This window comes from Strongylocentrotus purpuratus, unplaced genomic scaffold, assembly GCF_000002235.5.
Source record: "Strongylocentrotus purpuratus isolate Spur 01 unplaced genomic scaffold, Spur_5.0 spur5_scaffold_12, whole genome shotgun sequence".
Taxonomy (NCBI): domain Eukaryota; kingdom Metazoa; phylum Echinodermata; class Echinoidea; order Camarodonta; family Strongylocentrotidae; genus Strongylocentrotus; species Strongylocentrotus purpuratus.
Genome location: NW_022145597.1, coordinates 24,184,408 through 24,208,990, shown reverse-complemented (window position 1 = coordinate 24,208,990; position 24,583 = coordinate 24,184,408). Strand labels below are relative to the sequence as shown.

General features: G+C 37.7%; 1 protein-coding gene across 1 annotated transcript; it reads right to left on the bottom strand.

Annotated features, from left to right (window-relative positions):
* Positions 1 to 1,421: 1,421 nt before the first annotated feature.
* Positions 1,422 to 23,040, bottom strand: LOC755624 (multidrug resistance-associated protein 4). The gene is made up of 21 exons (XM_030982190.1): positions 22,835 to 23,040; positions 20,143 to 20,392; positions 19,368 to 19,784; positions 18,141 to 18,239; positions 16,677 to 16,868; positions 15,922 to 16,103; positions 15,421 to 15,517; positions 14,867 to 15,052; positions 14,537 to 14,677; positions 13,650 to 13,757; positions 12,828 to 13,035; positions 11,688 to 11,767; positions 11,150 to 11,300; positions 10,549 to 10,779; positions 9,365 to 9,471; positions 7,800 to 7,991; positions 6,868 to 7,023; positions 6,001 to 6,090; positions 4,717 to 4,889; positions 4,148 to 4,253; positions 1,422 to 2,281 (listed from the first exon to the last, which is right to left on the bottom strand). Exons 1-21 carry the CDS (start codon positions 23,020 to 23,022, stop codon positions 2,072 to 2,074), a joined length of 3,564 nt encoding a protein of 1,187 aa, XP_030838050.1. The 5' UTR covers positions 23,023 to 23,040; the 3' UTR covers positions 1,422 to 2,071.
* Between the last annotated feature and the right edge of the window lie 1,543 nt (positions 23,041 to 24,583).

Genomic DNA, 24,583 nt, shown 5'->3' with positions numbered 1-24,583 from the left:
GCCTCAGCTGCGTCCCAATTTTTGTACATGTTCATGTTTTTACCAAAATGATATGCTATATACCGAAAACAACAAATATGCAACTGAATCTTTTATTTTTCTTCTTTCTTGCTTCCTTTTTTTCCTTTGATTATTGTAATAAGACCTTTCATAATTCAACCACTTTCAATTTCGCTCTTTTTTTTCAGTGTAGTATCTAAAAGTTTTAAAGGTGAAATTCAAAGAAAATCACAAATATGTCGACTAATGTATCACTAGAAACTGGTAAGCTATTAACAGATGGCCATCATTCAAGTTTGAGGTCAATTACATATCGGGTGATTTATAAAAATACTAATACAACCACTTCCATAGCAGCAGGGATATACGAGAGATTCGCCGGAAAAATAACGATGTTTTAACGACATCACTATATGGACCAATACTGCCCAAGCAGACGACATCCCATTAAGAATGAACATGATTGCAAAGCTAATATTTGTCAAATTATGATGAGTTTAGTGTATATAAATGTAATTGCATGTTAAACCATTCAAAAGGGGATATGATCCGATTCCGATAACTAAAATCTTTTGCTTGTAAATACACAGGATAGGGGTTAATTAACAATCAAAGAAACCAGATTTTCACATTGAAAAACCCCCGGAATGATATTAAGGACGGCATTTGTTCCCTCTTGAAACGCTGAACATACCGCGGTGTGTGCAGCTGAATATTCAATGGCTTCTTATTTTGTTTACAAGCGACAGATTCCTTTATTTTTGTATCGCTGCATTTGTCATCAAAATAAAACCATGCGCGAGGTTTAGAGTGAGGCAATAGATTATACATTTAGCCTGACCGTAGTGAAGTAAGAGAAAGAACTCAAGAGAAGATGAAAACACAGGCACTGAAAATGTGTGAGATGTCATGGGACATCGTCTGCTTGTGCAAAATGTGTCCATACTGTGATCTCACACATCTCAGCAGCGTTCGGGGAGCTCTTCAGGTGCTATGCCGGGGCTGTATTTAAGCGTTTTATATTTTATAATAATCAGTACTTCGAATGTGTCCAAGCATTGAATTTTGATAACCTTGTCGAATCAAAGTTTCAACTTTGCAATAATGAAATTAAGTTAGTTTTTAAAATCAATGAATATCTACTTTAAAACTATACAAATTGTAACTGCATTGCAAAATAGCACACTATAAACATGAGCATGGCGAACGGCATATATAATGTAGAAACCCTGGGCTGTCCATGATTCTGATTTTTTTTTAGGCTGTTATTTTCCCTTCTGTTTAAAAATGCGTTTAAATACTTAATTTTATCTGATACTCTTTCCCTGCTCCATTTCATAACGCTTTCTCCATACATGATAAATAATAGCTTCTGCTGAGAAAAAAGATGAGACCATTAACATAAACAATTTCTTTACCAAAAAAGTTATTTTGCTTTATTTTATCATAATATATCATAATTTTATCATAATATTTGCCTTACGTACATTTGACACGGATCATTGTTGTTTTGCAAACATAATATTAAGATATAACATTCAGACATATTTTACGAAAACAGAAATACAAAAACAAACATTGGCACATTACATGGGATATAGAAAATGTACAAAATTCATTTCAGTTATTGGTATTGCAACTTTTCTTTGATTAAGTTAAGTACTTTTAGCTGTCTTTATTTAAATGAAAAAGGGAATATTTATCATCAAGGCACTCTTTAGGTATACTGAGGTGCTCTGTCATAGACTACCCATTGATTTCGTCAGAATTTTCTTTCTTTCTTTTTATATATTTCTCCGCACATTTTTGTGCCGATGATTACTCAGATTTGGTAATGTCAATTTCTTTCAATTTTGGCACAGTCATAGGTCCTTGTCATAAGACATGTCCGAAACATTTGCAAGTTCATCAGATTATCGTGACATCATCGAGGCGGCATTTTGCGAAAATTTCTAAAAATCAACTCGTGATCATATCTTCATACGGAAAGTCATTTCTCATTCATATTTATCATGAATAATGACCTCGTGACCTTCGTGATGACTTTGTGACCTCCTGTCCTTTGACCCTTTCATGCAGAGCTCTCATTCAGGTCACCATTGATGTCAAAGTCATACGGGTTGGAGGGGTTCCTCTCATAGTACCCGGCCCTGGCCACTGCAAGGAGCTTGGCAGCCTCAGACTTTCCTGTCTCCACCACCATGGATCCAAATAGGCTCTTTCCATTCTTGAGAAGAACATAGGGTTCATCAAACTCTATGATACAACCTTGGTCCAGCACCTAAAATCGGAAAAATAAAAATAAAGCGGTGTACATGACAGAGTTTTTAATAGAGCATAACTTGCCTCTAGATGTCTCCAATCATGTGGGGCCACTTCTGCGAAAGATGTTTCCGACCGACAGTGTGGCCAAGCGCAGTATCGCTGTGGTCAAACTAGGGCAAGGTTGCTTGTTCGAACTAGAGGCAGAAATGCAGAGAGCGGGATCACAAACTGTACCCTCTGGTTGTGAAATATTTCGCTGAATCCCTCGGGCGTGTCTGTACCACATTGATGTCTATGGTCGAGATTAAACAGTCTACTGTAGCCCAGATTTTTGAAAGACTGGATCTGGATCTGGAACTATCCAAAAGAGGTATCAGCTGGAGCAACTGTTTGTCATTTGGTGCTGACAATGCAAATGCCATGCAAGGTACAAAGTCTGGGTTAGCATTTCATCTGAAACAAGCACATGAAGACAGCTACGTGGGTTGTGCATGCCATTTGATGAACATATCAGCTGAAAAGGCTGTAAAATCACTGCCAGTGGACATTGAAGAGCTGCTAGTGGATGTTCACTTCTACCTTGAGAAACGTAGCAAGAGGAAGTCGACATTGGAAGAATTTCAATATCTTCACGATGTAGAGGTCTTAGCTCTGCCCAGTTAAGGACGTATATCCATTCAGAAACAAAATATCGTGCTCTCTAGATACAGACTGCATATCTGCAGCCTGCTCTGACCGGGGAATAGATCACCACTTCGTATCTGTCCGAACATTGTATAAACGACGTTCACAAAGGGAAAATTTACCTTAAAGCTGTTAGTTAAACAACTTTAAACTAATCAGCTCTAGATACGATGAATTTTACCCCTGTGTGAAAAGGCTGTAAGATGGTATGAATTTCAGAGTATTGTTTCCTTTTATTCAGATAATAAGTTAAGTTTTCAAGTTCTGTTTTACTTTGGACCATGTATGAAAGCCACTGATGAAAAAATGCTGGAGTGTTTTTGTTGCATGTCTAACTCTTTTCATTGTTTTTCTTCTCTTTTATTCAGGTTCCCCTGGATTGTTTTAAAATCCAATTTGAAACTTCTTCAAACAATCCCTTAAAGATAACAAAGTTTTGGGAAATTTTGAAAATTGGGTGGATAGTGAATTTTTACAATTTTGATATATTTGGATGCCCATGTGGATGTATTATAAGCACTAAAAAAATTAGCCCCTAAAACACTTCTGTTTTCAAGAAAAATTGAATATAAAAATTTACCGGTGCTCCCGGTAAATGTTGATAGATTTTAAAATAGCGCCTATGGCCGTACAATGGTAGCTGCGACCATGAAAATCTCAGAATATGTAGTTGTGATATATAATTTCCAAATGGGAATAGCTTATCGGTCGATTTTAGTCAAAAAACATAGTTTTATAGCTTAATTAATATCTTGACCTTGAGAGGGAGCTATACCACATGAGAAGTTTATTATTTTTAATTTCATAATTTTAGACTCGATTTCAACCGCGACAATGATCAAAGAATATTGTAGGAATGCATACCCTTCCACTATGTTAATTTGAACCAAATTCATGACCCCATACCAAAACTTTGTAATACCTTTAATCACATGTAAATGTGCCCAACATTAAGATGTGTGTTGGGTAGCTGCATGACGCATATCATTATTTCTCGATAAGCTAGACATGGCGCGATGTGACACAAATTTTGCTGAGCTGCGCAAAGTAACAGGAACTTTGAAATTCAAATGTTGGGAGGTCTACACAGCCAAACTGACTCCAAACTGACTTATTTTGTGCCAAAGGGGTACTGTAATTTTGGGGGGTCAGTCTGTTGTCGGTCTGGCGTTGGTCTGGAGCAGAATACAATACTCACCAAGACACGGTCACTATCCATGATGGTATTGAGTCTGTGGGCAATGGTCAGCACGGTACACTGCCTGAACTTCTTCCTAATGGTCAGTTGAACCAACTGGTCAGTCCTGGAAATAGAACACATTCAAGACATATAATTCAGTGTTACCAAGGGGGAATGCGAAGCTATTCAGGTATTCAAACTATTACAGTTGTGATATACAGATCAGCCAAGAATCTATTGTGTTTTTTACAAACCGCAGATGATACAAAATGCAATTACCGCCCAAAGACCTCAAGAGATACCCCCGATGAGGAAAGTTTTCTGAACAAATTGTTCTGCTGAATCTAAGGCTTGCCACACTCCACCCAGGTGTAGTAGATGGGTACCCGGTAGGAAGAAATTTCTTGAATGCTTGAGCACTTTCTCAAGGTACCAGGGCTAAAGCCGGAGTAATATTAAGATTGCAGGGCCCTTAGGGAGAACAATTTTTGTACTGATGAGGTGAATGGAAAAGAAGACATATTTATTGTTATTATCATTATTACATGTGCACAATAGGACATATTGTCTTTGTGATGTATATTCACCTAGGGTCTACATTAGCAGTGGCCTCGTCTACAATGAGGATCTTATTCCGATGTAATACCGCCCTCGCTAGGCAGACCAGCTGCCTCTGTCCGACGCTGAAGTTTGTCCCTCCCTCGGACATTGCCATCTCCAGTTTCTCTGAGTTTTCTTCCACGACAGGCTTGAGTTGAACCTGGACGATTCATCATCAGGTTTAAAAAGTGATTTACTTGAGATAGAATGAAATGAAATAGTGAGGAAATTTGATGGAAAATCAACACTAATGTCTGCATGATGACAACCCCCCCCCCCCCCCCACCCCTCAAAAAAAACCTACCCTCAAGGACGAGTAGTCCTAAACATATCGTCGGCTGGCAGAAGGGCGTTAGCGCGCAAGTGACTCGAAAACTACTTTTCAAATTATTTGCATTTAAAAATTTGTTTTATAATTAAACTGCTTTCCGTCCCGAAAATTGGTTTAAAACTTAAAACACTAATAGAATTGTTATAGTAGAACACGTCCACAATTCTTTTTTGGAAATATGTAAATTTTATAAAAGTTTGAGGCAATGTAGTGCTAACGCCCTTCTGTCAGCCAGGCGACGATATGTATATTGTAGCCCCTTATGACATCTAACCCAACAGAGTGTGATCTTTTCTTAACTCTATGAGGGGAAAGTTGGTCACAGTGAGTAGAGGGGGGGGGGGGGGGGGGGGGGGGGGGGGGGTGGTTGTCAATATCACACATGACCAACAAGTTAAGTATTCGTTCTGTTTGTATACCATCAAACCTATCTCAGTGGCCATTGGAACTCTCTATGATAGTCATGTACATGTATGTTGTCCCCCTCAGGAAACAAATGTGTGTTGAGAACATGTCTAGAAAGGCCACCTGTCTATAGTAGTCATGTATTTTGTCTCCCGAGAGAGAGAGAGAGAGAAAGAAAGAGAGAGAGAGAGAGAAAGAGAGAGAAAGAGACAGAAAGAGAGAGAAAGAGAGAGAGAGAGAGAGAGAAATGTGTGTTGTAGAACCTGACTAGAATGGCCATCTGTCTACAGTGACCACTCTCTCTGTTTTCCTTGGCGGGTCTCAATAGACAAGTTTGACTGTACTTGTAATTTGAAATTGGCTCTCATACAATCATGTACCTCACGAAGCTTTTGTAGATTTATTGTGCAAATGCTACTTTGTTAAATCCACAATTGTCATGTGTTTCCTTGTAATTCATCTGTACTGGAAATCTAACTTGTGTATGGTAATAATAAATAAAGAAATAATAAATTGTGAAAGCTTTCTATCCTACCTCTTCCAATGCATTCCACATATCCTCATCCGTGTGATGGTTGAATGGGTCTAGGTTCTTCCTGAGGGTTCCGCTAAATAACACAGGATCCTAAGAAACATCAAAAGGACATGGTTTCCGTGGCAATGACCTTGAAAGTTTCTTCACATACATGTAGTGATTCCCAGTACTGCTATGTGTACATGTGTATATCAAAATAATGTAGACAAAATAATCGTAAGTAGCTCTGAATGAAATGATGATTTTTCTCTTTCAAAAGAAAGAGTAAATAAACATGTATAATAAATGTAAGAAAGAAAATGCCATCCTGTATAAGAAAATACCAACATTTGCATTTGGCTACTTGTACTTGACGCTCTAACTTTGGAACTAGCATCAAGGGGTGCTATGCATTATCAACAACTCTGTTTTTTAAATTTAAATTATGTTATTATTATCAAGTATTTGGCATCACCTGTGCCTGGGAGGGGAAAAGTGAACTGAATCACCGTCGACCCTCGAGGCTCTCCTATCGGTATAACAGATGTGCAGGTGACCCATTAATTACACCGGGGTTTCCCCTACTCTTACACAAATAGTGCAGTGGGTTCTTAACATGCACAGGTGGTGACTCTCCTCTACACGAGGCCTCCATTTAACATCTTAAATGAGGGACAGAGTGTTTTCCACTGTAACCCAGTCTGCATCTTTGAAACATGGAAGGGGCACGGTAACACACAACACTGGCTTCAGTCATCTGCCTGGGCTGGATTTAAACCCACGATCCTTGGGTCAACAAGCAGACGCTTTACTGACTAATGAATCATAATTTCAATTATGTATTGATCTTTCCTTCTTTAAACCAAGAATCTCTCAACACTGTCTCACCTGGGGAATAAATGATATACGTTTCCTCAAGGAATGGAGACCGATCTCTGTGATGGTGACACCGTCGATCTTCAGGATTCCCTTGGGCTCCGTCAACCTCATGAGGGCAGCCATCAAAGAACTTTTACCTGCCCCCGTCCTACCGACGATACCAACCTATTGCCAAATATACACCAAAATAACGGTTGGAAACATACAACCAAGAATTATAATCATTGATGTTACGTTGTCAGTTGATTTATATACCAACATAACCAAAAATAATAGTTATAGTGGTTATAGAGAGAACTTTTACCTGCTCCTGTCCTGTCAACAATTCCAACCTAACACTAAACATAAACAAGGAATCATAGGTGTAAGATTGATATTAATCTAACACCGCATATACACCAAGAAAAATTGTCATTAGGCGTTTGATGTGCGCTACCGTAACACCATCTTGAACCCAGAATCATTGTCAGAATCATTGTCATCATTGTCTAGATAATACCTGTTTAACTCCAAAAGTAAAGCAAGGATAATAAACAATTGTGGTAAGATTGAAACCTACATCTTTCAAAGAGTTCTTACAATATGCAGGTATACTACTCACTTAAATTGGGAGTGTGAATTTAGTCGATCCTAAGCAGTACTAAATGACTTGCTAAACCACCCCTGGCAGCAAAAAAACACAAAACAACCCACCCAAACAAAAACATAAAACAAACGAACAAAGAAACAAACAAAAAAGCTGCTGCAAAAGGACAAAGGGTTTATTGCTTCACGTTTCTGTATCACACAGACAAGTGAGTTCACTCAAGGGCTTTGTTATTACTTGCCATTTATTTACTTCACAAAAATGGTTTTAATTTTGCTGCTGTGGCTTATCCAGGTGGTTTACAGCATCAAATGTGAACGAGGTCTTTCTATTAAAGGTTTTTCGATTTACTGACCTTCTCCTCTGCTCGTATACAGCATCTGAGGTTCTTGAGGACTAGAGGTCCATCATCGCTGTAGGAGACCGAGACGTCTTCAAACGTGATGATGCCATGCTTAGGCCAATCAGCATCAGGTTTGTTCTCCTTCTCCAGAGGAGCTTCTGGCTTCAGCTGTGAGTATTCTATGACCCTCTCTGTTGAGGTCATCTGAGAGAGAGAGAGTTAAACATTAAAATAATAGACTTTTATTGTATACAATATACGCCTCTCTGAAGTAAAGGAATTCTATCTCTGAATGATTTTTTTTGTGGAAATCATGGCATTCTGCTTCTTTCTCATTTTCCAGAGGAAATTAGGCTTCAGCTGGGAGGAGTAATGTATAACACCCTTAATCAAGGACATCTGAGCAAGAGACAGAATTAAGCATTGATAAAATAAGGAAAGCATACATATATATGTCTATGAATAATTTTATCTATGAAAATAATGACAATCCGGTAGATCTTCTTCTCGATAGGAATACTCTATGACCCGCTCTTTGACACATGGGTTTGTATAGTCTACTACATATGTCATGCAATAAAACCCAGAAGTGAGACTAAATAATGTTTAACAGAATGGAAACTTCAACCTGCCTTCTTCCATCATCTAACTATAGTCCAAGCTTAAGTACAGCTTTGGGTTTCAATTTTAGTAGCATAGAATTTGCTTTTCCCTCAGAATCTGTATATCCATGGAATGTACTTGGGTGCATAAAATGAATAATATACAAATACTTGCAAGCCATGTTTACAAGAGAATTCATTAGTATATGCACTGCATGCAGGTTCGAGTCTCAATCGGATAATAATACAAGACTTGTCAAGTTCAATATCCTGGCTCATTGTGGCTTAACTGAATTGCAGTGCATACACTGTACATGTTATCGCTCATGCACAAGCTTCAAAACATGAGCTATTCATTTTATAAATCATCATCACATAAGCTAAAGCACAAAACAAAGTATGCAGTTAACATCTTAAGGTACAATACACATGCCACACATGTACATGTTGTATGAGAGGATGCTACACTTACATGTTTCATGATTTAAAGGGCAGGGTTGCATGAGAAAGAGGTGAGTATTAAGATCAACAAGTTACCATGGATGTTAAAGATTAAAGGAGATTTAAAGGTAAAGATCAGTTTTGGAAACACCCCCCCCCCCCTCTCAAAAAATGAAATGGAAGCTCTTATTACCAATCATGTGAAAGAATATGTTTTGACTAATACGTGATATGATACAAATTTTGCAGAGAAACCGCCTACTAATTGATATATTTGGTAAATTATTATATCTATTTGTACCTGATAGATATTGTGTACGTGTCGTGTAGTCCCATATGCATGCATCTTTCTGTGTACAGTGCTTGTAACTTTACCAAGACTGGGCCAAATGTCTTATCATTATGATTCCAGAACCTTGCAGTACACACCAATACTTATATGCTAGATGATCAACCTTTTCTAATTGATTCCACAACGTTTCTTTCACAATGCAATTGCATTACCATAAGTGGTCTTTGTCTTTAGAAGCTTACCAAATTTTCTACCTCTGCACTTTGTCTAACGCCCCACTGAAATTTACCCATCAGCTGAAGAGAGTAGGTCAATGATAAACCGACCAGAGATGAGTTCAACTCAAATACTACAAAAGAGATAAGAAGAGAATATATTGGTACATCGGTACAATATGATAAACACTCTATTCAAATTATTAGTCATGGACACACAAAAAAGTACAATAATAATTAATAATAATAGTGGGTTGTTGTATAGCGCTCATGTCAGTCAGTCAGATAGCACATGGTACAAATATCCACAGATCTTTTACACATGGAGAAGTTCCACTTTGAGCATATTAGAATAATAACTGCCAAAGTCCTAGATGTGCTTCATGAATACCTTTTGTTTGCCCTCTGTTTGCCCCACTGTACTACTTGTAGCTACAAATGTACTTGCTCCCTCTATATAGAAAACAATGACTAAGCGGTGCCCGTTGGTCCCCCATGATCCTCTTTTTCTTATGTTAATTGAGAGCTGAGTTGATGAGATAGCCACCTGCCAGTGACCATGCTGGGTGGTCTAATCCCTCCTGGCCAAGCTAGTACAGATGGGCTTTAACAAAGCAAAACATGTGCACAACAAAGTCAACAGGAAACGTATATTTGTAAAGCGCTTAGAGACATTTGTATTAAGCGCTATATAAAAGCTAAATATTATTATTATACAGGTAAAGACAACAAAGCCCAGTAGCATTTGTTACACCGACAGAGAACCAGATAACATAGCAGATAGTTTGGTAGAAATAGAGAGAAGTAAAAGTAAAACAGCAGCAGTAGAGATTAGGAAAACAAAGAACAAAGAAATGGTAATGAGAGAAATTTGAAGAGAGTAAAAACTGAAAGTAACAAGAGATCCATGTACTGTAGGAGAAGAAAGGTAGCGAAGGAAAAACAAGCATAATGCACAAGAGGAGAAAGAACAAACACAGAGGAGATTAGGATGCGAGAGACCACAATGGGAAGAAAAAGGGACAGGGAAAAGGAAAGAGAGGTGAGATAAAAAGGCATGGAGACGAAATTGTGTACACTGTGTGTAAAGGAATAAAATAATGTTTAAAGCAAAAGACAATCAAGAGAGAGCATCTGAGAACGGGGAAAAAAAGGATATGATACGAAATGAAAAAATATAAGTATTCATAGAATTTGAATAATCAACTTACAATCAGATAAGATGATGCACAAAAAGGCTACAACGGCAAGGAAGGTGATGGCCATCCAATCTAGCATGATCCCAAACCAACGGTTGGAAGTGAGAAAGAGAAACCATGTCCTGGTGTGGGTGTTCTGATGGAGGTCGAACTGCTTGGTGAAGTCCTCTTGGACCTTGAAGGCTCTGATGGTGACTAACCCCTGCAGAGAGGCCGAGAGGTGGCTGAAGACGGGACTACGAGCTGGGAGAGGGAGAGAAGAGTTATGGAAAGTTTAAAGTGAGTCAGATAATTGAAAATGTCATTGAATCAAAATGAAATAATATGTGTAGAATAGACAGATGGAGAGGACAATGAACCATGTCCTTGTCAGGTGTTCCGATGGATGTCAAACTTCTTGGTGAAGTCCTCTTGGACCTTGAAGGCTCTGATGGTGACTAACCCCTGCAGAAAGGTTTAAGAGGTGACCAAAGACGGAGCTACATGTATGAGCTGGGAGAGGGAGAAAAAAAGTCAAGTAATGACACTTGCAGAGTGGATAGAGTGGATGCTACGATTGACTGAAAAATAAACTGACACACTAACCAAATAACTGACAGAAAAATGGACTCACTTATCCCTTCTAATCTCTTGATATCTCTTGATGACGCGAGGTAGTATCGTCTGACGAGGGTGAATGCTACACACAGCGGCACCATGAATATTAAGACGATTGGGTTGAAGATGCTGATAACGATGATCACTCCTAGAGTATGAAATGATATCTGTAAGATAAATCATAAGCAAGATGACAGAGGTGTCGTGGTGGAGTGGTATAAACAGTCAAACTCACTATTGTACTGGCAAAGGATAGATTATCCCACCTTGAAGCCTACATATTCATGTTTATAATATATATATATATATGCTGTGAATGCTGAAGACAGTACAAGTACAAAGTTTACATCTTGCCTTCCCGGAAATCAACTTCTATTTTACCAGGTACTGCCAGTCTTCACATAAACTGAGGGTGAAAATGGTACAACATTTTACTAAATTAAGAATACAAATCTTAGATCACTTTTACACAAATCTTTTTGCATGATAAATGACTACTTTACATGTACTAGTATGATGTACTGAAAGTATTCCCTGTGAATAATAGAACTTACTGTATTGAAGTCTGCAAAGGTTATAGGTAATTGCTCATCCATTAAACCGATATCTTTTGAGAATCGATTTAATATACGCCCTGAAAAACAAACCAAAGCGTGAATAAAATATGTTAAATCTCAGTAGAAAGGGACACGTATACATGTATACCAATGCAATTTCTTATACAACTTTAACAATATTTTTAATATACACATAACCACTTGAGACCATAATAAAAAAGAACATACATTTTTTAACGCCTTCTAGTTCATTTTTTTATTTCCATTTCTCGTATAAAAATACATTTAACAATACATTATACATATAAGCAAATACATAAATATAAATAATACAAAGAATATGGAGGAGCCAGCAGAGGCCATTGGCCTTTCAAAGGCTGGGCTCCAGTGTCCTCAGATAATAATACAAAGTACAGAGAAAAAAACAAAACAATGGGTAGTAAATAAATAAACAAATGAGTACAGGCTAATTAAATTAAACATACGATAGGAATTCCTTCATTAAATAGTTCTTGTATTTACGTTTAAATGAGGCAACAGATGGGCACATTTTTATATGGGTAGGTATTGCATTCCAACTAATTACTCCGGAATATTTAACTGATCTACGTAAAGTATGGTATTTTAACGATGGAATATATAAATCATTAGCATGTCTTGTGTAATGAGGATGAACATCCTTTGTTATTTTGAACATATTATCGAAAATACTATTTAATAGGAGATGTAGCCAAGTAGAGTTATATGGTAAGCTGTGGCTTTTAGGTCATTAATCCCTTCTACGCTCCTCAGTTTCATAAAATTGTCATAAGTAAAATTGTAATAATTTACATGACTCGTATTGCTTTGTAACATTGTCAGATTGGGTATAAGATATCTTTCCACGAAACTTAACTTTAAATTGAATGTTCAGTCAGACCTATATTAGTGGCCACCTCTCTATAAAGACCACCTGTCTATTGTGGTCCCCCATTTTGCCACTATCTAGAAAGGTTTTAGTTTCTGAAAGAAAGATGAAGCCATTTCTAGTCCAAATACACACATTGTCCACTCTCCTTTTTTTCTTTCTTTCTTTTGTTGTTGTTAAATTGTCCAACCATGCCAATTAAGGTCTAGGTTACTCGCTCTTGTTCTCACCAATCGAGTTTGTATCAAAGAATTGCATCGGGGCCCTGATGAGAGCTTCAAACATTCTATTGTGCAGAACGGTGGCGGCGTTGACGAGAATGATGAAAAAATGATAGGTACGAATGAAGCAGAAGAGGATGAAGAGACCGAGGAAGATGGCCAGGTTTTGAATATAGTACGGCCGGTCGACATCCATCTCAACTACAAACGTCTTATTCTGAAATGATCATGGAAGAAATAATAAAGTCTTCAAAAAAAGTTCTGCAATACAGTTCGAGCATTGATATCTCCCTTGTTACTATATGATTAATATCTGACGTTGGTATTATTGAAAAGCCTCTTTATTCCCCTTTACAAAATGCCCCATTTGTAATGATTACCGTATGTAAACATGGACTGTGCAGTACGCCTGAAAATAGGGCCAAGTCACAATTGAAATGATGCGAAATGCATCAATTGTTTTTCTTGAAAACACAATTCATCCTCCAAAAAAATGCTATTGACAATAACAATTTTATGCATTTTGAAACATTTCACTTTTGACTTGGCCCCATATTCATGTTTACTGCCCATTTCATGATAACATAATCATTCCAAATGGGGCATCAAATAGGTATATGGGACTACACATTTATGTTTCATGAAAGTTTGGTACAAACTTTTCAGCTATTTATTTTACTATCGAACATGAGGGAAGGTGAAGAGCTACTCTTTTATGGGGTCATTCTCATTATGATATGTTCCCACACTGACATGGAAAGAACAAGAGATTATTTTTAACCTTTCCCAGAACTCAACATTCTCTGTAATATTTCCTTGTCCTCAACTTACCGGCAAGACCGTATCGACTATGCATGAACGATTGAGTAACTCAGCACACGCCGTCTCCTCAGCGAAAGCCCATTGCGCTAACCACCAATCAGTGAGGTTCATGAACGCCTGGTTAGAGAAAAGAACAATACATTGCCTTGTGTAATTCTACAGTGGGGATCTATCAGGTCTAGGGGCCCAGTTTCATGATTTAAAAAATCTATAGCAACTGAAGGTTCACATTTCTGTAACAAATTTGCTTACAGCCAATCAAATTCAACGATTTCAGTAGGTTATAACAATTATTGAATTTTGTTACTTACCGGTATAACAAGTTAAATGAAATGGGGCCCAAGTTATATAACTTTAGGTGGATGGGAACTCACAGATTTATGTCAAGATTACATTTCATTAAACAATTTGAATACAGATTTGAGTCTGACTTTAAATTTGAGTTTGAGCTTGAAATTGAGAATGACTTTTAATTTGAGTTTGAAATAGAATATGAATTTTAATATGAATTTGTATTTAACTGGCATCTCACCTTTTGTGAAGTAAAGAATGCATTTTAAAAGCAATGACTTACAGGCAGGGTATTGTACCTATATCGCTCCCAATGCTGTAACATATTTTCAATTGCGCCATCTTTCTGTGAAGGCGTACATCAAGCAATTTCGGGTCCCGGTACCCATGCATCATCACGAGTGCGTCATGCAGTTGGTAATGCATTGTGGGACACGGCTGTCGACACATCAGAACATTGTGAGTAGCAGATGGCAGTGTACATGTATCTGAAGTAGTGTCAGTAGAATACCCTTCCTTTAATAAACTATGTATATACATGTAAGCCAAAAGTAATGTCACAAATGGGTCTTCATACGCAGGTTTCACTGTATTTCTTCACCCACCTGACTGCTAACATTGAAGAGCATGAAGATGGAGAATCCAAGAATACCGGCCCCCGCCCTGAAGAATGTCACATAGACCTTGTAAGTCACTGTGCCTTCAGACTTGGTCTCTTTTTGTCTATTGCTTGCTTTCTCATCAGCCTGTCAAATATTTAAATGACATAAAATAATCATTACCTTTCTGAAGGTGACAGTGTGACAGTACGTAGCAATGAAAAATCAAGAAAGAGATACTCCAAATCATATCGATGACTAGATTGAAACAATAACAAGAATTGTCAAAGAATATTGGGAGCAACTTTTGAATATCACAGCAAGATGAACACCCACCTCAAGAATGATATCATCAGCGAGTGGATTGATCTCTGTTGCAATAGCGCCGGGGATTGAATAAATTGAGCTGGTCCTCGAGACAACGTCTTCTTGCTTAAGTGATTCATGCTCCTTGAGGAGAGCAGCGAAATCTATCCCGGTGGTCTGGAGCTCCTCGAAGCTTCCGCATGCTACCATTTCACCCTGGTCACAAAAAATCATCAAAGGAAACCACAGATTGGAGCGGTTCAGAATAGGTGTTGTCCTAACTTTCCCCTAATGTACATGTATATCATCATCGTCATCATCATCTTCTTCATCATCATCATTGTCATCGAAACAATCTCACAACAATTATTATGATAAAAGTGTGAATATATCACTTTTATGCAGATAAATAGATACGTACTAAACTGCAAACTTGGATATACAATTCAGCAAAAACAAATAATGAAGGCAGATATATTCAATCAAATGAGGAGAATGATTCTAACAGAGTCTCAAACTTGATAAGCCTATTGGACTGTAAAATTACAACAATTATAAGACAGCAATAAAATAAATATATTTACATCTTTGAGGACTACTATACAGTCTGCTGCATCCAGGTACTGTAACTGATGAGTGACGAGAACAACCAGTTTGTCTCTTAGATGACCCTTGATGCATCTACAAATGTAGAAGAGAAAGAGAGAGGGATAAAGGTAGGGAGATAGAGGAGAGAGACAGAGAGAGAGAGAGAGAGAGACACCCAAAGGAGAAATAGAGAGAGAAAGAAAGAAAGGACAGGAGAGAAAATGTAAATTGGGAGGAAAGAGAAAGACAGAGATTAATTCATCTATCGTCATTAAAAAAATCACCCCCAAAACAAACAATGGCAACAGTTCTGCAGTCAATATCCTTCACTAGCTAAATTATAAACTTCAACCACAGACCAAACAGTAAACCCATTGACCAAACCCTAAACTTGCACTGAACCTAAACCGCAATCCTAACCCAACCTCTTTAATGGCATACAGCCCAGTGCAATCGATACAGGGGCGGATGCCAGAGCACCTGAAACTATTTCTTACTTATCAAACAGATGCCTTCCGACCGCTGTATCCACAGCACTGAGAGGATCATCCAATAGGTAAGCATCGGCCTCACGGTATACAGCCCTGGCCAGGCTGACCCTTGCCCTTTGACCTCCACTCAATGTGATGCCCCTGTCTCCGACCAGCGTGAGGTCACCATCAGGTAAAAGTTCAATGTCCTATAGATGTGAAGAAGTCAAGAAGATGTTTCAATATTTAGTAAGATCCTGTTCTTCCGACAGCACATATTGTCACTTTGTTGACAACATGAATAACATAAACATACACTGAACATCTTATATGTATACATATAAGTCTTTGATATATATATATATATATATATAAAGTAAACTACATGTAAGACATCGAATTGGTCTCAGAATACATTTCCACAAATATCAGATATAAAATATCAATGAAACTGCACCTATACAGTGAAGCAGTAACATATTTAAATCATGTAATTTTGGTTCTTTTTATATGCAAGCATTTCACAACTTTTGTTGTGTGCCGTTGCTATTCATTTACGGTTCAACAAAACAGATATTGCAGATTGATCTCTGTCATAAGGTTTTGTGCTTTAATAGTTTTTTTTCCAATGTATCTCCGTTTCTATCACAAGCTTCCGTGATTTCTTAAACCTAAATATGTAATCAAATGAAGTACAGTATAGATGCAATTTGTCTCACGAACGCATGTCTGCTACAGAAAATTTTGAAAATGAACTTTAAAATTTCAGAGCGACCCCTCACCATTTTGAGCGCACAAACTTTCAGGGTCTCCTTGTATTTGTCTGGGTCAAGCTTCTTGCCGAAGAGAATGTTATCCCTTAGCGTGCCAGAGAATACCCATGGCTGCTGTGCTGTATAGGCTATTTTACCACTGACAATAACATCACCAGTCTGTGTTGGGAGCTCATTCATCATAGCCATGAGAAGGGAAGACTGGTGGGAGAAAAAGAATGGTATCATATGCTCATTCACAGCACACAAGGTATGTAGTGCTTGACAAATAAATGTTAATCATGAAAAAATACTATGTGTTATGTTATTGTTATTATCGATATCACTTATATTATCCATATGTATACGGAAAATCTCTGTGTATAAGATGCACCCCTATTTTTTCATTTTTTGCCGACTCTATAGGCAGCACGCCAGATCCATGTTCAAAACGCACGCGGGAAAGGACCTTTATTTTACTGCAAGGTGCAGTTGAAGGCGCCGATTTGTTCTCGTGAACTTGTCGCAAATAATAGTAACAATGACATTTTTAAAACTAAAGATGACAGACAAATTTTCCTATAAGTCCAAACAGAAATCCGGCCTTACAGGTAGTGTTGTTGTAGTTCGATCCTACAGTTCGATGTTGTGCCATCACTATAACCCAGGTGAGAAATAGTGAGAGTACATTACTGTTGCAACTCTGTAACCTGGATTACAGATTATATAATCTAGTTTAGTTTTACTGTGCCACTTCAAATAACCTCCTACAGTATCTTACTATGACTGTATTGGTGCGAGTGGTGAGTCAACACACCTTGTATGACCGAGCTGGGAGACACTGCGAGGCACAGTGCAGGTGGAGGGGGCATAAATCAACACTTTAAAAAAAATAATAATAACACGCACCCCCGAATTCAGGAAAAAAGTGTCTTATACACAGAAATTTAGGTATGCTTCAATATGTAATCCATTTTGACGTCCTGTTTTGTTGACTTGCTGATTATCCACAAGATGGACGTTACTGGGTGTGCGAGTATAAATCATATCTGAATCATCAAATATACCAATGTGAATTAAACTAATTGCGTATCGGTATGTGTTGGTGTGTACCGAGCTGAGTTATCCATACAAGATATATAACACTATGGGCCTGAACTCCAACAGACCCCCACTGTGAATGCGCACACTCACACATCAATTACATGTATATGTACTTTTAACTCATATATTTTATGTGTTGTTTGATTGTTTGGTTGTTTCCTCTATGTACTTTTGTTTGATATCAAAAGACTGGGCTGTTGGGCCGCGTTATCCCAATCTGCAGCTAGTCTTCATCACCAGTCTTCTAATGAAGCCTGCCAATATTTGTTGGCGAAAGACCCACGAGGTATACATTAAATTTGACTGTGTAAACAGAAAAATTGTTCAATTCAACTATACCGATCAAATGAAGACTATGAAGATGAAGAAGAAACTGATTGTAAATCTCACCTTGCCACTACCCACAGGCCCAATGATGGCTACAAGCTGTCCAGCTCGCAGAGAAAAATCAATGTTCTTCAGAGTGAAACCAACTTTGTCATCAACACTCTGCATCATGCCAGGACAGAGAAAAGGGAAAACACAAACATACATTTCTTTATGAAGACTTGCAATTTTTAGCAAATTAAGACAAGTTGAACACGGTTTTTACCTTCCTGTGTGCTTATGCCCTACGACAAGTATTTATATTTTTTTTGAGGACTTGCACTTTGTAGCAAATTACGACAAGTTTAACAAGTTTTTTTGCTTTATTGTGTGCTTATGCTACAGAGTGATGGAAATGGATAATCATAGATGATAAAATCTTTCTTTTTCTTAGCCTATTTCATGTTTTTTCCTCTGACATTTTGGAAGATACACACAATTCAACCTATAAAGTATATGTCAAAGACTTTTAAAAATCTTATCCTGTAAGCTTACATTGAGGGTCTCAGGACTGGCATGAAATTACTATAATTTTGGGTTTAAGATATCAAATGCATCTCCTGGGGAGTGTTTCACAAAGACTAAGATCGACTTTAAGTTGAACTTAACTATGGCAGGTCTTTCATGCCACTAGTTCCTCTAACCATTCCTGGCATTAGTTTCTCAAGAGACGTACAAATAGTGGTCACGAATCTACAGAATTTACATTTTTTTATAGTTCATTATTGAAGGAAAAAGTTTTATCTAAAGATCATGATTGAGTGCCTAATGGTGAGGGCAACCAGTGGCATGAATGGCCTGGCATAGTTAAGTCCGACTCAAAGTCGATCTTAGTCTTTGTGAAACACCCACCTGGTTCACATAAAATGGTCAATTATATACTTTGTGAAAGACTCCATCTGGATCAAAAGGATTAATCCTTTGTGGACTCTAGTTATTCCCTATCACATATCTTTGCTCCAGAGATCTTGAGGCAGCAGACAGCAATAAACTGTGTGAAGAATCACTCGGCTTGAGAAAGTCCACAGGAGTAGACAATAGTATGCCTACTAATAGGTTGGTAGAAGCCTTAACTACATATTATTACTCCAACCAATGAACATTTCCTGTAATAAAGTCCATTGTAACTTTGTAACTGATTTGAGGACTTCAAGCCAATTGGATCATAAAATTGCAAACTGTTTTGTACGATGGGGACAGATTTTTGATACAGTTCATCCCATCATTTTCATTTTGGCTGAGTTGGCTTACTTTGGCATCCCAAGATCCTCCTAGGTTCCTAAGAATGATGTCATTATCATCTTCTTCACGTTCAGGAGTCCCATCATCCCCATCAACATCCCGATTTGATCCTTCTTTGCTTTTTCTCCTCTCTTCTTCTTTCTCCTCTTCCTCTCTGTTATCATTCATATGCTTCATGGCTAGACCATCTGGGCCATCTTCAACCAGCTGATCTTTTTCCTTGTTGTCGTTAGGGAGGAACGCTACAGTAACGTCATTGCTGGCGATGGTATCTGTCCTCTCCTCATCTTTTCTTCTATCGTTCGTCTCAGATTCTTCCAGGGGTTCTCCGATCTGCTCAGGGATGGGAAGGTTAGCATCGGACGAGATGGAGGAGAAGGAGTCTGCATGCTTCAATGTCTTCAATTCCTCCATCATAAGAAATTCCTTCATTAGGATAAACAAAATATTCAAATCATTCTCATTTCTATTGTCATGGAGATTTCATGTTCTTGATGTGGAATTTATGAAAAGTCTAAAATAATTTAATTTTTGCTTTTGAATATATTTTATTTTAAGGCTACAAAAAGTCCAACTTAGAGTTAAGTTCGACTTAGGATCTTTGTGAAACACCCCCCTGGTATATTCTTGGGGGGCTCTGAATAAAAAATTATTGAGTCACATCACAAAATATGGAATGATTGTCCTGAAAAGGTTTTAATAACTGCAGAATGAGGTACACAATTGCAGGAGGCTCGTGAATTAATTCACTAATTCGAAAATAAGAATATAAGAAATTTCTAACCTGTATTCTGCGCACAGCAATGAGCCCCTCACTGCCGTACATGATGCAGGTGGGTATGCAGAGAACGACCGTGAGATGGACGGCATTGAAGAGCGGGATGGCGAGAAAGACGATGCTGGGCGTGAGAACGTGACCGGTGAGGGCGTAGGCGGTGAAGGTGGCGAAGGAGATGATAGCAGTGGCAGATTTGAAGGCTGCGATGTTGAAAGTACGCAGGTGGGTAGAGCGCATCACTTTGGCCATTTCTTTCCTGAAGGGGTCGGACGGACGGATGAATGAATGGAAGACAGGATGGAAGACAGGATGGAAGGAAGGATGAACAGGTAAATAACAAGACAAGAGGAAAGATGAAGAGGTAGATGAAAGAAAGGATGTTTCGCCTAGCGATTGATTGAAGGCGACTTGATTTTCATGTAATAAGAATTTCCTGCTTTTCCTTGTTCTTTGTTAAATGGACGACGCAGTAATTTATGTGCAAGACATGAGTGTACTTCAAGAATTTGGAAAGCCGCTTCGCATGGTAAATGTATTGTTTTCGCTATACGACATCGCCATTTTATCGCACTACAAGCAAGATGGGTTGAGCCATGTTTGCAGCCCATTTTCTACTGTCTGTGAATGCAGAAAAACGAACTGAAAAATCACAATATCCTGCCAGAAAGTTAGTTTATGAGAATGAGAACTAACAAACTTTGGACAATATAAACCCTAGATATGACTTATTTAACAGGTGGTACAGAATACTAATTTATATACATGATGTATGCAGTTTCACTTTGCGTGTGCGTTGGTGTTACACATACAGATATCGATGAGAAGCTTACCGGTAATTTGCATATCAAGCAAAGCTGAATGTAATATGAATAGGAATTGCATTTGTGCATTTCATGTTAACTGGCATATGTGAGGATGTATGTTATATGAACTGCTGTTTATATTGGGTATTGCTTTTCACATCATTTGAAGCTAATTTATGCGAATTGAAATTGCATTTCAGTTGCCCTTGGCATGGTCGATGGAACTAGAAATGGATACATCTTTTCAGAAATATTGATATGAACAGACTTAATTCATAAGGTGAATATTTACTGGTCAAATGACCTCATTAAGGTAATGTGAAAGGTGAAATTGGTCAAAGTAATGAAATTGTTGTTACTGTTAGTTTAACTACTCTGGGTTGGAGAACAGTCAAATTGACAAGGTCAGGGGTCATTTTTTGAGTTTCTATGAAAGGGTGAATTTGTAATACTTATTATAAATAATATTTAAGTAGGTCAGGTCAAATTGATTCACGAATGTGTACTTTTAAAGCACTAAACTAAACCAATTTGGGGCATGACTCTTACGATGATAGATATTACTATTTCATCTCCAAACAAAACAACTGTTATATTAGTCATATGTTCATGTTCATGGCAATGGTTTAAAGGTAATACAAAGTTTTGGTATGTGGTCGTGAATTTGGTTCAAATAAACATATTGGAAGCATATGCGAACCTACAATATTCACTGATCGTTGTCGCGGTCGAAATCGACTCTAAAGTGATAAAATTGTAAATAATAAATACTTTGTTGTATACATTAGCTCCCTCTCAAGGTCAAGATATTAATTAAGCTGTAAAACAATGTTTCTTGACTAAAATCGGCCGATTAGCTATTCCTGTTCGGAAATTATATAGCACAACTACATATTCTGAGATTTTCATGGTCGCAGCTACCACTGTACGGCCGTAGGAGCTATTTGAAATTTATCAAAATTTACCGGGAGCACCGGTAAATCTTTCTATTCAATTTTTCTCGAAAGCAGAAGTGTTTTAGGGGCTAAAATTTCTAGTGCTTTTAATACCTCCACAGGGGCATCCAAAGATATCAAAATTGTAAAGAATCACTATCCACCCATTTTTCAAAATTTCCCAAAACTTTGTAATACCTTTAAACAATGGAGTAAATGTTCTTTTTCTCTTTTTGATCTGTTGTTACAGATTGAATAAATAAATACTACAGTACCTATACGATTCAAACAGGATATTGCAAGTTACAAAGCCATGAGTTGTCACTGATCCAGAAGGATGAAAAGCAATATATGGAAGAATGGATGAATAAATGGATGGATAGATGGACGGATGAATAAATGGATAGATGATTAATGGAAGATAAATTAATAAAGATGAATAGATGAACAGATGGAAAGATGAATGAAAGAATGTATGGTAGGATGGATGGAAGAGTACATGGATGAACATGTAGATGAAATGATAGAAGGAAAACAATCATGGAAGGATAAAGGGATGGATGGATAGAAGAATGGGTAGATTACTGACCTTTTTAAGAAAAACAAAAGCTTACATTCTTATTCTACCAGACAGTCAAATAAATTTCACCTATCCAATCCGAAAACTGCTATAGCACATAAATCAATTATACATAGTGGCCCTGACATATGGAATTTCCTGCCTTTCAATCAAATGAATATTCAATCAGAGTTTGCTTTCAAAGTAGCAGGGAAAAGAATGCTGTTTTTTTCTCCCAAATTACTGTTTAATCATGGATGTTTATGTCTGCTTTATGAACAATGATATGCGCTGTGATATGATTGTGATGCAAAACTTTCGTGAATATTTAATAATAGCTTTATTCCAAAATGTTTTGATGTGATAAATTTGATTTAATAATTTAAAATATCTGTAAATACCTTCTTGATTCTCTGACCAGGTCTGAAAAGGGGAATTCCCATGCATGAATCTTGATGATCCGCATTCCTGAGATGATCTCATTCATAATCCGCACACGCTCATCAGTCAATAGAGCTGTCTTGTTCCTAAGAAAATTAGAAAATAGAAAGGAAACCAATGGCACTGCATAACTGCATACTAAAAACATCAACAAATCCCTCTGAATAAATCTAAATAACAATATTGCTTGTTGTTTATTTGTTTTATTTGACTGCTAAAAAAGCATTTGTATGCTTGTAATTAAGCAACCAGGGGACCAACGGCTCTAAGTCCTCTCCGTAGTACTTGGTAAAGAGGATTAAAGCCTTACCAAAGGGCACTAGCGCATTGACTTGGTTTTGAACCTGGGACCTCCAGGTTACAAGGCCACTGCTCTACCAGTAATCGATTGCGCCTCCTTAAAGGCATCATTTAACAATGTTAAATCTGAGATGCATGGTCCTACGTGTTATCAGTGTCTCAGCCATGGCGGTACATTGAAGCCCTTGTTTTCAATAGGCACAGCCCATAATGAAATGTGCACTACATTCATTGTGGGGAAACTAGCCTATTCAAAAAATATAATATTTTCCTCCAAAATGCTGAACCACCCCGGCCCTTACCATTTCGGCCCGAAAGTTGTGATAACTCAAATTTTTACAATATTTGCCCCTACCCCCCTGTCAAAGGGATATGGGGGTCAGGATCCATCTAATGGCATGTATATACATTCATTATGGGGAAACTAGCCAATTAAAAAAATATAATATTTTCCTCCAAAATGCTGAACCACCCCGGCCCTTACCATTTTGGCCCGAAAGGTGTGATAATTCAAATTTTTACAATATTTACCACTACGCCCCATTCAAAGGGATATGGGGGTCAGGATCCATCTAATCGCATGTATGTACATTCATTATGGGGAAACTAGCCAATTAAAAAAATATAATATTTTCCTCCAAAATGCTGAACCACCCCGGCCCTTACCATTTCGGCCCGAAAGGTGTGATAATTCAAATTTTAACAATATTTACCACTACGCCCCTGTCAAAGGGATATGGGGGTCAGGATCCATCTAATGGCATGTATGTACATTCATTATGGGGAAACTAGCCTAATAAAAAAAATTAATATTTTCCTCCAAAATTCTGAACCACCCCGGCCCTTACAATTTCGGCCCGAAAGTTGTGATAATTCAGATTTTTACAATATTTGCCCCTACGCCCCTTTCAAAGGGATATAGGGTTCAGGATCCATCTAATCGCATGAATGTACATTCATTATGGGGACACTAGCCAATTAAAAAAAAAAAATATTTTCCTCCAAAATGCTGAACCACCCCGGCCCTTACCATTTCGGCCTGAAAGTTGTGATAACTCAAATTTTTCAATATTTTCCACTACGCCCCTTTCAAAGGGATGTGGGGGTCAGGATCCATCTAATTGCATGTATGTACATTCATTATGGGGAAACTAGCCTATTAAAAAAATTTAATTTTTTCGTCCAAAATGCTGAACCACCCCGGCCCTTACAATTTCGGCCTGAAAAGTTGTGATAATTCAGATTTTTACAATATTTGCCCCTACGCCCCTTTCAAAGGGATATAGGGTTCAGGATCCATCTAATCGCATGTATGTACATTCATTATGGGGAAACTAGCCAATTAAAAAAAAATAATATTTTTCTCCAAAATGCTGAACCACCCCGGCCCTTACCATTTCGGCCCGAAA